This window comes from Melanotaenia boesemani, chromosome 11 (assembly GCF_017639745.1).
Source record: "Melanotaenia boesemani isolate fMelBoe1 chromosome 11, fMelBoe1.pri, whole genome shotgun sequence".
NCBI lineage: Eukaryota > Metazoa > Chordata > Actinopteri > Atheriniformes > Melanotaeniidae > Melanotaenia > Melanotaenia boesemani.
Window position 1 is genome coordinate 16,640,817 of NC_055692.1, and position 16,330 is coordinate 16,657,146.

General features: G+C 38.5%; 1 protein-coding gene across 9 annotated transcripts in view; it reads left to right on the plus strand.

The window, feature by feature from the left end:
- The window catches only part of ntrk2a (neurotrophic tyrosine kinase, receptor, type 2a), a 98,182-nt gene extending 87,721 nt beyond the window's left edge, over nucleotides 1-10,461 (plus strand). For all 9 annotated transcript variants that reach the window (XM_041999443.1, XM_041999445.1, XM_041999444.1 and 6 more), the window contains 2 exons: nucleotides 3,294-3,452; nucleotides 5,497-10,461. In XM_041999443.1, coding sequence (XP_041855377.1) covers nucleotides 3,294-3,452; nucleotides 5,497-5,682 — 345 coding nt within the window. In that variant the 3' untranslated portion in view covers nucleotides 5,683-10,461. The remainder of the gene's footprint in view (nucleotides 1-3,293; nucleotides 3,453-5,496) is intronic.
- The last annotated feature ends 5,869 nt before the right edge of the window (nucleotides 10,462-16,330 follow it).

The following is a 16,330-nucleotide window of genomic DNA, read 5'->3' on the forward strand; positions in this document are numbered from 1 at the left end:
GCTCTGGATTTTATTTGATGTAACCACTGGCTTGTTGGTTACAGTTTAAAATGCATCTAAAATATCTGAAACCTTTCCATCAGCACTGCAGATGCCAGCCTTCATGGAAATAATTTTTTGTTTCCATAGCAACATTGGAGCTGATTAAGGTACAATTTCCTGTGTAACAAAGAGTAGGTGGGGTCAGTCACATAAGACCCTCCTACATCACCTCCCATACGGTTTTAACCAGTGCAGTTGCCATGGATACCACAGCTTCCAGGAGGTCACTAAAGAGAGCTCACATCCTTCCTCTGCTTTATTTTTTTTCCCCCATTTTTAAGGCTTTCCTGCAACACACAGTGGTCTAGCTGAAATGATGAATATTTATGAGACAGTGAGGAAGAGTGATGGACAAACGGGCAGAGAAATGCTAAAGAAAGGTGAGAACGAGTGAGAGGAAGAGATAAGGGAGCAGCAAAGACTGTCAACAAGCTGCTGACAGCAAAGAGAAAACGGAAAATGAGCTGATGACCGACAGAGGTCAGTGAGGTGTCCTTGCAAGTGTTTGGTGCTTCACTGTAGACGCAACTTTCTTAACATGTGACGATGCCTCTTTCTTCTATGACCAAAACATTTCATTTGAAGTTTCCTTTTCATGTTCCTTTATGCATTTTCAATTCTCTGTTTTATCCTTAATTCAGTTTATTAGAGCCTTTTTGAAGCAACTTCCCTTTACTAATATACTCTGCCTGTACAAAGACTACACTGAAGCACACACACAAACACACGTACACTCACATCTAAAAGCAAAACACAATGTAGCTCAGCAGTTCAAAAGCACAATATTAATATTTCAAGGAAATATTAAGAGAGCATCAGGGAAAGTTATCTGCCATGATGAATAAAACAAAAAGACTAATGGATATAAGCAGGTTCAGATCCATCAGCGATCTGTCAGCAATCTATCAATAGAGCAGAATAGAAACACTCATCAAAAAACAACCAGGAACCAACTCAAAACTGATCAGTTGATTATTCGTTATTAATATGTCTGCGTTTTATTAAAACAAACAAAAAAAATACAAAAACAAACCCAAAAATAAACAGGTAAGTGTTTCAGAGTTAGCAGTCTTTATTACAATTCATATTGATTATAAAAGACAATGTCATGCTCTCATTTTGTTTTTTGTTTTTTTGCTGTTGGTGCAGCTGTATTTGACACATATTTAATTTAGTTTTAAATGATTTTATATCTATTGAAATAGTTTTTGTTCTGTTTATACTTATAGAGTATATAGTGCACTCACTATTGGCAAACTCAGTCTTACTAAATTAGTTTTCACCCACCTGCTTAATAAATAGAAAATCAAAAACAGCTATATGGTGTTTTTTGGCAGAAAAGGAAGGTTCTGGTCATAAAGAGTAAAAGCTGCAGAGATAGAGGCAGATATGTTTCCACAGACGTAAAAGCGAACCCGATGGCTATCTGTGTGACCGTGTACATTTTATGACTGCATTAAATAACTCGCTGACTAACATATAAATAGGCAAAGTGTGAGTGCCAAGCCATTAATAATGAGCATAAACCTGAGAAAATGAATTGTTCTTGCTGTGTTGTGCAATGGAGCAAAGATTAATTGGCAAATTCATGTTCTGAGGAGAAGAAAGAGGAAACGGGAGGTGCAATATGAGGAAAAACAGCACATAGCATTAGCAGACTAAGAGGTTACAGAGTCAAAAAAGTGAGGTTAGGTTTTGCTTGACTTCGACTTAAAAAAATTTATTATTGTTCTAGTTAAGATGTTTAGCACAAATGAACACAAAGGATGTTCCTGCCAAAGTATAAACTATTTAAGATTTAGAATACTGTGAGTTTGGAGGGAAGCAAGCTTGCTTTACTATTGTAGACTTTTATCTCATTTTCCTGTTTAAAAAGAATTTATAAAAGTTGCAGGTCTTATCCTTCTCATTCTTCTGTAAAATCAGCAGATACCCCCTCATTTTCTTTTTGAATTATTTCCAAGTAGTATTTATACACATTTTATGTTTTCAGCATTTTTATCAAACTGATCTGAATGTATCAGACAGTGTTAGCCAACCCTGCTCAGATTAGTCTAAATTGAGGGCAGATTAACTTTCAGTCATGCAGATCCCAACCCACAAAGCAATGTTTGTTTTTCTGTGTTAATTGTTCTGCTTTGGGTTGATGAGGCTCGACGAAGGTTAGGTATTGAAAGCTGTGTGACGACTTTTTGGCTAAGTCTGTTTTAAACAAATACATATATTTTCTGTAATTGCTTAACAAGACTGTATCCAAGTGTCACAGGGCAAACCTTATACAGAGAAACTGTTTGTTCTGTTTGTGACTCAATGAAACTAATAAATCTAAACAAGTTGATGAACTCTGCATGATGAAGGTATTCACCTTCTCATTATAGAACTTTTTTCAGAACATTGAAAGGTCATCCTCTGCTGTGAAACTAACCCAATCCATGTCTTTGTGAATCAAAATAGTGTGTGAGAAGCTTAACTGCAACTAACAATAAAAAAGTCAAATAAATAGAAGTTTTGCAGGCTCTGCAGGCAGAGTTCTGATTAAAGCTTAATGAAATGACCAATGTCATTCAGTATCTGTGAGTTCCTGTGTGGGATTAGCTGATCATTTTTGCTTAAGCATCATTGTAGTTCACTATTTGATGCTAAAACTTATGGTCCAGTTGCATAATTATTTGATTCAATAATATTCTCTGACATCAAAAATGATCAGTGCACATACTTTCAGCTGAAACAACATATTTTGGATCAAAAGCACATGACATTTGATTGCTGACAATTAATTTGTCACATTTATCTTATAACTGGGTTCCCTGGACAATGGGTTTGTACATTCCATGTGACCTCAACAGCAAATACAGTATGAATGCTCTCTTTGTTCAAGGAAATACTGTATAAAGCAACACTTTCTCAACAGTATACCCTTCAGCTAAACAGAATTATCAGGATAAGGCATGCTACAGCCACAGATATAATGCAGTTTGCTGCACCAAACCATCAAACTCCATTCATTGAAATGCCTCAGGCAGCAGATACAGAAGGGAAAAATGTTTGCAGCACTGCTTTAAAATGTATTAAAAATCCAGAGAGTGTGAAGTGAAAAGCTGCATGACAATACAAATGAAATGAATGATGTTGCAGAACAAAACAGAACAGGATGGAGATGCCTGACAGCCAGCTAAATCTTCATTCTTTTATCTGTTCAAAGTACTCTATAATAACTTTCACTGTGTGTGTGTCTGTGTGTGCTTTCAAAGGTGGGGGGTCACACCATGCTGCCCATCCGCTGGATGCCGCCTGAAAGCATCATGTACAGGAAGTTTACAACAGAAAGTGATGTTTGGAGTCTAGGAGTTGTCCTCTGGGAGATCTTCACCTATGGAAAACAGCCTTGGTATCAGCTCTCTAACAATGAGGTACAGAACAGCCAATTTTAACTAACATGGCAATTTTAGTTATCTCTAAGAAATAATAATAAATCTCTAATAAATTTAAAATACAGTGGTGTCACGGTAAAGATAGTAAGGTTTTACTTTGTCTGTTGTTTTGTATAAGGCAGCATTCACTTGACCTGTTTACACATTAAAGCAGGGACATGTAACATCTTTAGAAACTGAATTTTTTTCACTTTTACTTGCCTTTATCATGACACTGCTTTGTTTTGTGCTGTGGATCAGCACTAATTTTCCTGTGAAACTGCACTGCATTAGACACATTATCAAAGTTAGATGAGAGCAGGCATCAAGGTTGTGATGGTAACTCATCTATTACAAGGGTGTATACCCCACAATACAAAACAAAGCAACAGATCTGTAAATCCTACCTTGGAGGCAGCATCAGCTTAATAAGTGATGGTGAACAAGATGTTGCTGCCATAAGGTTTGAGAAAACAACCCCTAAGTAAAAGTAAATATAAATATTTTATCAGTTTTGGGTGCAAAATCCTCACAGGTTTGCATACAGTGAATCTATGGTCCTGTATTTTATTATTATTTTATTTATTGTATATAAAACTAAGTCACACAAGTTAGAAGCTCTACAAGTTGTTTATAATTTTATTGTCTTTGAGACTCAGATCTGAGGATTAATCATGAAAAAGAGCACAACTGGAGTTAAATCTCACCCTGTGTTTTGCTGGTTCTGCTCTACTAACCATTCATAGTGTAGCAGAGTGGAAGGTGCTGGGATCAGAGATCCAAGATTAGAGCTGATGTGACTTTAACATATTTTATTAACATGAGTGAGACTAAATGTACTGGACCAGTTAATACAGAACCAAACTTAAATGATAAGTCATCTGAAATTTGTGCAGGAAATTACAGTGATTATGATGACACCCTTGGTGAAACAGCAGCATCTTGTAGTTCAGTGAAGAGCTGGAACAAAACAAAAATAATACTGAGTTTGCAATTAACTATACAGTTCACCTACCCGAATGATGTCAGGTTACTAACTTAAAAGGATGTAAACCCAACCTAATTTTGATGTAATGCTGAAACATACTATGAGAGAATAAAGAAAATAAATCTGGACCCACTTTATGAAAAACAGCCATGTCACCACCCTTCAACCCTTCACCTAAACTCAAGGTGAATGTAATGATGCCTTCATCTCCAGTTACATCCAATAATTAACCTCTAGCCCCCGTCACACTCTTTTTTTCATGTGAGCATTTATCAATTTTCTGCTGTTTCACAGGTCACTCACCTCCTGACCTAAATCTGAAATAGATCAGGTATCTTTTACATAGGACATGGAGTTCTATTCCAACATTAGACACCAATTACTTATCTACTTGCACAAACTGATAGCAATCACAGAATGAGGAGGGGTAGGTAGCTGATTGCTTGCCAAAATGAGAACTCTCTAATAGATTGGATCCTTGATATGTAGCAATTTGTAAGACACAGCTGGTTCTGGAAGTGTAATAAAAGCCATTAATTGGCATTCATTCAGTGAACACAACGGGATGTGCTTAACGTTTGAGGAAATTATAACAAGTGTAATTATATTGCAGGCTAACAATAACAGATATTTTCTAAATGGCTGTAAGAAAATGAGATGCATTGTTTGTGGTCTCCTTCAGCAGCATTTTTTCATCCATATATAAGAGTTAAGTTTTCATGTGAAGAATTCGTATAAAAAAAACTTGATGCGTGCTGACACACTTCTTGTAAATGATGTGAGGCGTAGACTCACACTGGTAAAATTAAATTATATCAGATTGGTATGGATAAGTACTGCATGACTTGAGGAGTTTAGTAAAAAAAAAATATTCCCTGTGACATTTCCACTGTATGCCACTGCAGCAAGGTGACACAGCTTTACAGAGTAGATACTCCATCATTTTTACTGAACTTTACACACATGCCAAGTGTTTAATTTTAGCATAAGTGGTGCAAGAGTAGTGATATTAAAGGTGATGTCTATATTTCTTTCTGTCTGTTTCATCCACTGTAGGTCATAGAGTGTATAACTCAAGGAAGGGTGCTGCAGCGCCCTAGGACCTGCCCTAAAGAAGTGTATGACCTTATGCTGGGATGCTGGCAGAGAGAGCCACACATGAGACTCAACATTAAAGAAATCCATGGTCTGCTCCTCAGTCTGGCCAAAGCCTCACCTGTATACCTGGATATACTGGGCTAAACACAGGAGTAGGACAAAGAAGAGTTTTAAATGTGTGTGTGTTCGATGAATGTGTGCATTAAGGTTGGGATATATCTGAGTGTGTATGAGTATTGCATGCACGTGTGTGTGAGATGGGCTGGGTGTTGTGACACTTCTGATTGAAGTGTGTGATGCTCGTGGTGGTGTGTGTGTGAGGAAGGTGCTGCTGTACAGGATGTGATGCTCTCTTCAAGGCAATTGAAAAATTCTTGAACATATCCCTTCCCTCCCAGCCAATTTCCTCTCCTTTGTGCATTCCAACTCCTTCCCTACCTTACAGAAGACATTTAAGAAGAGTAATTTACCTTCAGAGGGGAAAAAACAAGCTTCTTGTTTCTTTTAAAATGCTTTAAACTCCTTGAAGCTAAATTGATTAAAACCTGAATATAAATTAAATAACTCATCCCTCGCTGCCTGTTGGACAGCAGGACTCGCTTGAACATGTGCAGAGCTTAAGGAGGGGCAGCGAGGGCAGGATTTCCAGAAACGCCAACCTGATGTATGTAAATATGAGACTGATGGGACATTTCAGAGAAAATGGCTCTGGGAGATGTGGAGCCACGAAGACACTGTGTTTTTCCCTTTTATCCTGTCAGTTTTTCTGTCTGTCTGTCTGTCTGTCTGCCTTGTGTCTGTCTCAGAGCTCTACATGAGCTTTCCTCATCCAGGCTACACAGGTGATGATAAAGACACTGGTGCACATATGGTAAAACAATGAAGGCCAGAAAGGAGGAGAGAGGGAGGTGGGGATGGGAAGCTATTTGCTTCCCACCATGATAGACAATTTTAGGAGGTACAATGAAAAGATGAAAAGATCATTTCTGGTTGGCAAATTTTTCTGGAACAAAACAAAATAAAAACAATCAGTGACAACACAGCACCAACTAAAGCTTAACTCCAGTGGTGAGAAAATAATTCAGCCATGTAGGCTGAGCTACTTTCTTAGATGACTTTGTGAGTGTGTTGTGTCTGCATTCTGTATTTTATCACTTTTTTGTGCTGCATATTATTTTACTCAGGCTGGACTGCACTGTCACACAGCACATGGTAATGCAAGGAAAACCTCCACCCAATCCCCAAAAGTGACAGATGCTTCACTTGTGATGTCAAGCGCTTGTGTCAGAGGTCAATTGATTCATTTGTCCACAGCTGTCCTACAATCAAGAGATTGTGGTGTTTGGGGGGATAGAAGGTTTGGGGAGGGGGGCTTGTAAAGGTTGCTTGGGGAGTGTGAGTTTTGAGTGGTCAGATCATGGTCAAATGTGTGGGTGGTGGCATAGTAGAAGGTGTGGTTCATTTGGTCAACCCATATTAAATCATCAAGCCTCTCAGCACTCAGACATCCTTGAAAACCACATCTGCGCTAGAGGGGTTAAGCATGAAGAAACCCACACACACACACACTATATACCTTATCCCGTCATCCCTCCATCTCTACACACACACACACATACACACACACACACACACACACACACACACACACACACTCCTACTCACTGAAAGACACTCAAAACGGGCTGAGAAGGAAATTGAATTGTACATGTTTTATTATTTGAGCGGTGCAGTGCTTTAGCCAGGCCCCGTCCTCTGTAATGGTGTAATGTATATTTCATTACAGCCTAATGGGCTCCATTAGCACAGTCTCCTCACAGACATTCAAGACTTATTGTTTTATGGCTGAGAAGGAAGGATGGAGGGAAGGAGAGGATAGGAGAAGTGAAGTAGAAGAAAACAGTGAGGAGTAGTGATGACGAGGAACACAAGCAGAGGTAATAATGCATATTGGAAAGAAATGGAGAGGAAGACATCAGAATAGAAGCAATGAGGTAGGAAGGAAGAGATTGTAAAGGTAGGAATGGGTCTTATGGAGAAAGATGATGGAGAGGATAGCGGAGTCAGGCGGAAAGAGAGGTGTGAATGTCCTCTGGGAGAAAGTGAGTGTGACCATCCATCATCACTGTGGCCAGCAGATGTTCTCTAAGCCACAACTTCAACTTCATGTTCCCATCACATTCCTATGGCTGCCCTCAACCACATACACTACACAGACACACACACACTCTCCACTTGCATTTTACTGGCAGCCCAGCAACTATTCAAACTGAAAATAAACTCAATAATGTACCACACATCCCCATTACTGAGAACCACCTCACTCACTTACAGCACAGCTCTTGCTTACAGACATACTGTATATACAGATCACATGCATGCAGGAAAACACAGTTAAAGTTTGGTTTTGCATTTTGCTGGTGCATACTTTACTAATTACAGAATTATGAAAAAGTCATTATCACTTCAGTATCACTAACTGCCATTTTAACAAGATGTAAAACATCGATCTGGATTTTTTAGGTCTTATTTGTTTATTAACAACAGCATTTGCTGGTATTGATGTTTGTGAATTTGAAAATGTTGATTTTATTGATTTACGGTACTATCGTTTATAAATTTAAGAGCATTTTGTACATTTATTTCTATATTTAAAGTTGCCTTTTGCAACAACATAATGAAATGAGAATGAACACTGGTTTTGTTGATTCTGTTTTTGCAAATATGTAAGATAATCTTGAGTCTATATGTATTTTTATGTCATGCTCCCACCTAACAGCTACCAAGCCTGTCCTCATGTATAGTGTGCTCTACGGTAGGGATGGATATCTCACCACTCTGTCACATTTGTAAGTTAAATTTGGCATATTGTAAAAAAGTCACCTGTGTAAGTACGGGACTGCAACGTTGACAGTGTGTCCCAACGAGGTCCTATAAATTCCTCCCTGCTGTACAATTAAGTAGAGCTTGCACTGAGTGAGCGTAGTCAAACATGTTTCACAAAACTTGCCTCACAATATCTCTGTGCAATAACAGAGGACAGGGTGAATGAGCTGGAAAAAACTGTGAGAAAAAAACACAGTGCGTACGAACACCTCTGATGTCAAAAGAGTAGCGTACGTCAAAGCAGCTTCCCAGCTGGCGGCAATGTCTGTGCGTACCTGCTGTGTTTCCTTTTTTTTTTTCTTTTCTTTTTTTAAATAATTTTCTTTAAATAACAAACTGTGTTAAGTTGGGCAGTGGTGATGTTTTTGACGGTTGTGGTACAAAAAAAATGAGAGAGGGATGTTCGTCACCGTGATCAGCCATCACAAATCGGCTGTTTTCGCTTCAATGCCTCTGATCAAAGATGCTGGTCAAAGATGCAAAGGAAAAAAGGAAAAACAACATCTGCTGTGTGACTGGACACCTCAGACAAGGAGGGACTGACAATCACAGACTTCTCTCTTTCTCTCTCTTTATCAAGTGACCTACTGTATAATAGACTATTCAACCAACTTTCCTCTTCTATGCTGCATATACTGTATGTGATAGTCTTAAACTCTGGTCTTTAGAAGTGCTACTTTTACTTTCTTCTTTTCTATAATTAAATAACAGCAAGAGGAATGAACAAAAATACATGTAAAAAAATGTGAATAAGCTGCTGGAAGAAATAAGCATTGTTAACCGCTGTGTCCAAGATGGTGTCAGTTTCTAGATAGGACTAATTTCTTCTTTCATCGGAGGGCTGAGACAGAAAGCTTTGTGGGATTCAGTGAATACACAAAACGACATACAGCAGCCCTCCCCGGGATGCTAAGTGATGTTTGCTTATCCTGTCGGGGCGGTGTTTGTGTGTGTGTGTGCGTGTGCAAAAGCCTGATTGATACTAGTTTGAGTCAGGGGGGATCTGTAGGCTGCGTTTAGACTTTAGCCAAGCTCAAATGCTGTGAGATTCAACACTACAATCAGCAACCGATTTGTTGTTGCTGCTTACCAATACAAGATGAATGACTTTATCCAGTCGTGCAAGACTGCGGTGAGTTTTATGGCAGCTAAAATTTATGAATTTAATTAGCTTCTTTATTTACCACTCCAAAATCAGCATTCTTCTCCACACACAGGCATATCAGCAATATGATCAGATATTTCCCTGCTGCCTTCCTTTAATGAAGCTTGGGTTAAAACATGTGGCCGGTGGACTGAAACATGTTCCACATACAGTAGATATACATCACACCTCTCAGTGTGTTATGATCCGTATCACATTTAACCTCCCCCCTTTCTCAAAACTTAAACATCTGTCTGAGTTACGAACTGAAATATATCAAAGGTCATCTGTGAGATTACTTTTGTGCTTGGATACTTCTGGAGCCCCAATGCCTTGATGAATGATAATAATATTTTTTAAAAACATTCTTTTCTGAAAGAAAAAGGACAAATGAAACTGATTTGTTTTTCACAGTGTCTCTTTGTGGTATTTGTCTTTTTGATTTTGAAGATTTCACCGCTCACATGGTGTCAGAATAAAAAGAGAAATTTGGATATTTTGTGGATATTTGGTTTATTGGCAAATATACTATGTTAAGGATGAAAGAGATGTTAAAATATGAAAAATCCTAATGAAATCTTTAGAAACATCTGTATTTCAAAGCACACAAAGTAATGAAAAGATGAAGACATTTTAATGATGCAACTAATGTTTGTCTTTGCAGGGGGTCGGTAAACAGTAAAAGTTTTAACACCATTCATCTGTGCTTTGCTGGTGAACACATAAACACACACACAAACATGTGCCCAAGAGGAATTGTACAGTCATGAACTGGCGTGGTGGAAATAGTCATAGTGAGTCATGATGGTAATGAGGATGATCATGTGACTTTTCTCTGAAGGTGGACCAGTCTGTTGTGATACAATGTAATTAATAAAAAGTGTTATGTCAAATCAAAGTTCCTGCATGTGAATATACTGAAAAATGTGAGTTGTGTATGCTTGGATGTGTGTGTATGGTTATGACTACATCACCAGAATATTTAGTGGTTTAAATGCCACCAAATTAAATTTGTTGATAGAGCTGAAATGTTTGAGTGATGTTACATCTCTCCCACTCTGTTAATCCTGACATAAATCCTTTGTCAGGACCTGTAATTCTCAGAAAAACTAAAGCCTGACCCTTACTTTCAGGGTCCTGATTAGTGTGAGGGGTCAGATGTGAATTCACATTAGGTTAAGGCTAATGCTGAATTACTCAAAATGAAGGTTTAGGTTTCTGTTTAAGTTCATGTTTGTGTCAGAGAAGGACATCCATTGCTAACAGGAAGGGGAATTAAAAAGAGCATTTGGGAGCTTTGCAAGAAACAGAGGAAGACATCAAACACACTCAGGCATTGCAAGAAAAACAGGAAAATTTGCCAAATTGAATGCACTTATAGCCCTGGAGTGTTTGAGCGATGCTAAATCTCTCCCATTCTATAAATCCCAACATAAATCCACTATCTTTTAAGTACAAAAGATGCTTGGTTTGTAGATTATGAGCAAGCTGAGGGCTTTTTGCTGGGAATTGTAGAAGCAAATTGGTCAGGAGGGTTTGCCTAAATCCCAGATGTAATTAAGCAACAGCTGAATTAATATGTTCTTTTTTTTACACAGAGCTCTGTCTACAATTTATCTCCTAATAAAAACAGCATTGGATAGGAAATGAGAAATGCACGAGACGGCACAAAATTCACCTTTGTGTCAGGGTTGTCTTTGTGTGGAGAAGATGTAGAGGAAAGCAAAGCACTCTGATTCAGCTGACTGCCTGTGTGTTTAAATGAGTGTAAGAAAAGAGAGTGGTAGTAAGTTCTTTCTTTGGAGCACAGAGAATTCCTGCTCTAGCTGCTTCTAACACTTTTAATCAACAGGCACACACAAATACACTCACAGTAAGTTAAAAGAAAGGTGGCAAAGAAGTCTTCAAACAGGAGAATTGATGTAATTCTTGTGACCCTGTGTGGCATTTTGGTCAGTCATTTCTAGAAATGTATACATGTCTTGAGTTGTAAATGCTACCTAATATCTCTAACGTAGCAACATGTCTGGAGGCTGTAGTAATACACCCTTGATCTCACTTAATACTTAAACTAAAGGACATTAAAGTTATTTCATTTAGTAGTGTTTAATCATTTTTTAAAAAAATTGTTTTATATAAACATTTAGGTAAACCTAAATGTTATCCCCTTAAATTGATTGCAAGGGCACTATTTCTGTTTTTTGGGTTTATTTCTGTTAGAATAATTGTGATTTGTCCTAAGAAATGCACAACCTACTATAATGTTTTGTCCCCGATATCAGAAATGGTCACGCAGCCAGACAAGTTGAAAATTAGTGCAATAATAAAAGTTGAGTTCTGTGAAAATGAGAACACTTTGCAGGCCACACATAAGTGTGTAGGATCTATAGAAGATATGGTGTCACCACATCCCACTAGAAGAATCTGTTCTTCAATATCAAACTCTGAATAATACATCATTATGCAGACTGAAGGTTAATATTCCAGGTAGCATTGACTGACTTATTTTACACTGCAGGGGGTTTTAATTGCATGTGTTTGGAAGTCTGGTAAAAGTAATTTGCATGAAGCACTTAATTATTAATGTGTCAAAAGGCTGCACTAAACCAACATGTAAATTATATGTTTAATGACAACCCCATCTTATGAGAAAAGCTCGTGTGCTCCCAAGAAATCTCATTATAGAAAAGAGACCTTGCCAAGGACAGCACTGGCAGGGATCCCGCCTTCAGCATTGCCAGGGATGCTAACAGCAGGTAAACAACAAACACTGGTAATTAAAACAGAAAATATACAATATAGATTGAAAAATATCATTTTCATGAGAGAGGTTGTGGCAGTAATAACTGCTCATATGATACAACATATGATGCATGATAATTGTTTTTATTCAGTCTAACCAAGCAAACAAATTAAAAAAAAAAAAAAAAAAAATTGTCATTAAAAATCCAACAGCAAATTATTCCCCAAAGTATTTTAAGTGGAGCTTAAAACTTTCAAATTACCTCAAATGACAAGTGAAGGATCTTAAAGGATGATTCTTTGTAAGTGTACAGACTTTTTCCAGTGAAGAAATAAATGGTAGCCAAACCAAAGTTTTAAGTGTCTATCCAGCAAGCTGTATCAAACCTTCAGTAATAGTAATGCAGCCTTGCCTGTGCCTTAATAATAGTATCTTTAAGTGCTATCCCAAAGAACCAGATTTAAGAACCAGAAGGAAGAAATTTGCCTTATTTACAAAAACATGACCAGATATCAGAGCAAGTGTTCAGTGGAGGCAGAGACAAGGCCTGCTGGAGCTGACTTTTAACAAGGACTAATTAGAGATGTTTAGGGCAGTGACAAGTACTTATTAGTGGTTAATCCCTAACTGCTGCACCTGCATGATGACATCATCTCAACCACAGGATTTGTTGCATCTGTTTCTGGGAGTGATTCATGGTTGTTTTCTATTCCAAATAAACACACAAAGCAAGAAGATTCAATGAAGCATGGTGCTCGGTTAACACTTTAACAAAAACTATATGAAGATATCTCATTTTTATAGTTTGTATTTAATAGTAGAAGATATGAGATGTATTTCTTCAACAGCAAAAATGTAACACGTGCTACCAGCTCACATTTTATATCAACATAATTAAAAAGACAGTGCACCCAAAACTGTGGGGTTTTTTTTAACTGTAAACAACACAGTATTACTTAATTGTGATGAAAACCACATATACTGTTGATAAAATTAGTATTTTTTTGTTCATTTTTAAAACGGGATTTTGTGGGTGAAAAATGGTTCATAATGCCCTCTACAGGCTAAAACCAGGTTATGTTTTTCTTGAGATAAAAAGTTAATCTATGTCATGAGAAAATTTTAAAAACCCCACACTCCCTCCCTCCAGATGCAGATAGACAGATCCTCACCATGCAGGCATAGAAAACCACGTCCACCAGTGCATATGAACGGATGTGAGCTTATATGGTGTAGATTTGCTAGTTTCAGACTTCTATACTTTCACAAAGTTTCTGAAGAAATATTCCTGCAATGGGACAGATTTGTGCTTTTGAGGGGTGTAACAGTAACACCAGACTTTTTTCGTTACCTGCTGATCCTCATCTGGCGACAGACAGCAGCTCAAATTGTAGCAGTGGCAACTTACAGCGGATCTTCCTGCAGCTGCCACAATCTGCCGCGAGTCTCCACAGCTTTCCAGAGCTGCTGGAGCTGCTGACAGGTCAACGCAACAGCGCTAACAGCTCAGACTGATACGGTTCAGGGCTCATTCTTGTGTAGCTGAGGAGAATAAGGAGGAGAAATAATTGTGTTCCTTTGGTAATTTATTTTATTTTTCAAAATCTGTATTGACGAGTATCACAGACGAGTAGCACTGACGAGTATCCCTGCCTCAGCACCAGAGAGAGTATCCACTAAAGGGAGTAGGGCAATGTGGTAACCTGTAGGGACCAGTTGTTGCATAAAAAGTATCCAGACAAGTGGTAAATGTGTGCTTTGTCTGTTTAAAGGTAAGCTGCATATTGTGTACATCACAGAAGTGTAATGAGAGTCACAAGATCCGATAGAATATGGGAGTTAGCAACTTACCCGTATTTAGTTTGTGAATATTGTTTTGTGGTTTGCACCCATGCAAATTAGCTGCAATGCTATCAGTTAGCAGCTAAAGCAAACTCCCATGCCCCTTCCAAGACCCTGAAGAGAGTGTAGAGCTGGTTCACTGTTAAATGACCGAGACAAAAACCACACTGCTCCACCTCAATCCGAGGTTCAACTTCCCAACGGACCCTCCTCTCCAACACCCCTGAATAGACCTCGCCAGGGAGGCTGAGGATTGTGACGTCCCTGTAGTTTGGAGCACACCCTCCAGTCTCCCTTTTTGCCAGTCCAGGGAAACTGTCCTCAATGACAATGTGATGCTGCAGAGACATGTCAATCAAGACAGCCTAACAGTATCCAGAGCCTTAAGAAACTCCGGGCAGACCTCATCCACCCCCGGGGCCCTGCCACCAACGAGCTTTTTAACCACTTCAGCGACCTCAGCCCCAGAGATAGGAGAGTTCACGCCAGGGTCCCCCCACTCTGCTTCCTCTTCAGATTGGGGATTGAGGAGTATTCCGTCCACCAACCCACATCGTCCTGAGTCAAGGTCAGCAGCCCCCCATCCCTACTGTACAGAGTGTTGATGGAGTACTGCTTCTCCCTTCTGAGCTGCCGAATGGTGGATTAGAATCTTCTTGAAGCCCTCCGGAAGTCATTCTCCATGGCCTCTCCAAACTCCTCCCATGCCCGAGTTTTTGCCTTAATGACAGCCGAAGCCACATTCCGCTTAGATTGCCTATATCCATCAGATTGATGTTTTTATCTCTTTTTTTTTTTTTTTTTGGCATCTGCTTTGACATATCCTAGATAAATGTAGTCTTTGGTATTTGTGTGTGCAACACATTTACAAATAGCAAGCTGTTGAGGAAACTGTATGGCCTGCAGAAGATCTCCAAAAGTTTAGCATGATTGACTGGTTTTCCTGTAGATATCATCAATAAAAGATGCTATTCTTTTTTTGTAGGTCTCCATTTGCACAGCGAGCTAAAACAGAATCACACCAGACACACTGTAGGCCAGTCCAGGACATACAGTTTTGTTTTTGTGTTTTTACACTAATGCGTTGGCTTAATGTTTTTATTTCTTTTTTATTTATCATATTTTTTGGCGCCGATTGCCCAGATTAGCAGGAAGATAAATATTAGCTAATATCACTGTGCTAAAACTAAATTACCACAGTATTTTTGTATGTATTCATGCTTTTCAGTATTGTTGTCCTACCTGTACAATAATAAACCATTCAGCTTTAGGTTCCAGATAATGCAGATGTTGACCTTGATTTTTACTCCATGTAAATGACATTACTATTTGGACAGATGGACAAATATTTTAAGTTGTTGCCTGTACACTCCGCACATAAGCTGTTAACTTGCCAGAAAAGATTTGTCTCTTTAAGTTTGGTCATTTTGTAAAAAGGAGGCCTAATAACACAGTAGAAAAATAGAAAAGTAACGTTTGCAGAAACGAATCGTGATTATTTTCTGTAAAACACATCGTTAAGTGCATGCAAATGAAAACTGTCCATGATTTCTGAACTCACATTTATACACATTGAGGTTTCTCGTTGTATAGGTCAGTCATTATATCTGGAAAATAACTACAGAGATCACCTTAAATAAAATTTGAATTGGTTACATTCAAAAAACAAAAATTATTTGTGTCACTCGATACAGGTCAGATTACACACAACAGCTCTGCAGATCAATCAGCGATTTCTTTGAAAAAGGTGCTCTGAATACATGAGAATGCTCTTTCCCAGAAGACACAGCAGAAAAACACTGAAAAAAGGGCAAATTTATGAACAAGAGCCATTCCTCATCTTCCATCTCCTCCTTCTCCTGCGAGGGTTTCTTGTTCCCCCGAAACGGAACAGCCAGTGGCTTTATCAAGATTTATGAGCTGAATCATCATTGGAAATATAAGACACTTGTTGGGGCATGAGGGCAGATGGGAAAGAAGGGAGCAGGCACACAGAGAGAAAGATGGTACAGGCTGAAGGGGAAGACAAGTAATAAGGAGAAAGTGAATGCAGAGTGAAAGAGAAAACAGCAGAGGCAAAGAAAGAAAGAAACTCTGAGAGGAAGACTTTTGCAAAAACAAATATCTAGACTTGATCAAAAACCCAGCTTCATTCCTTTTATGCTCTTGCTGTTTTA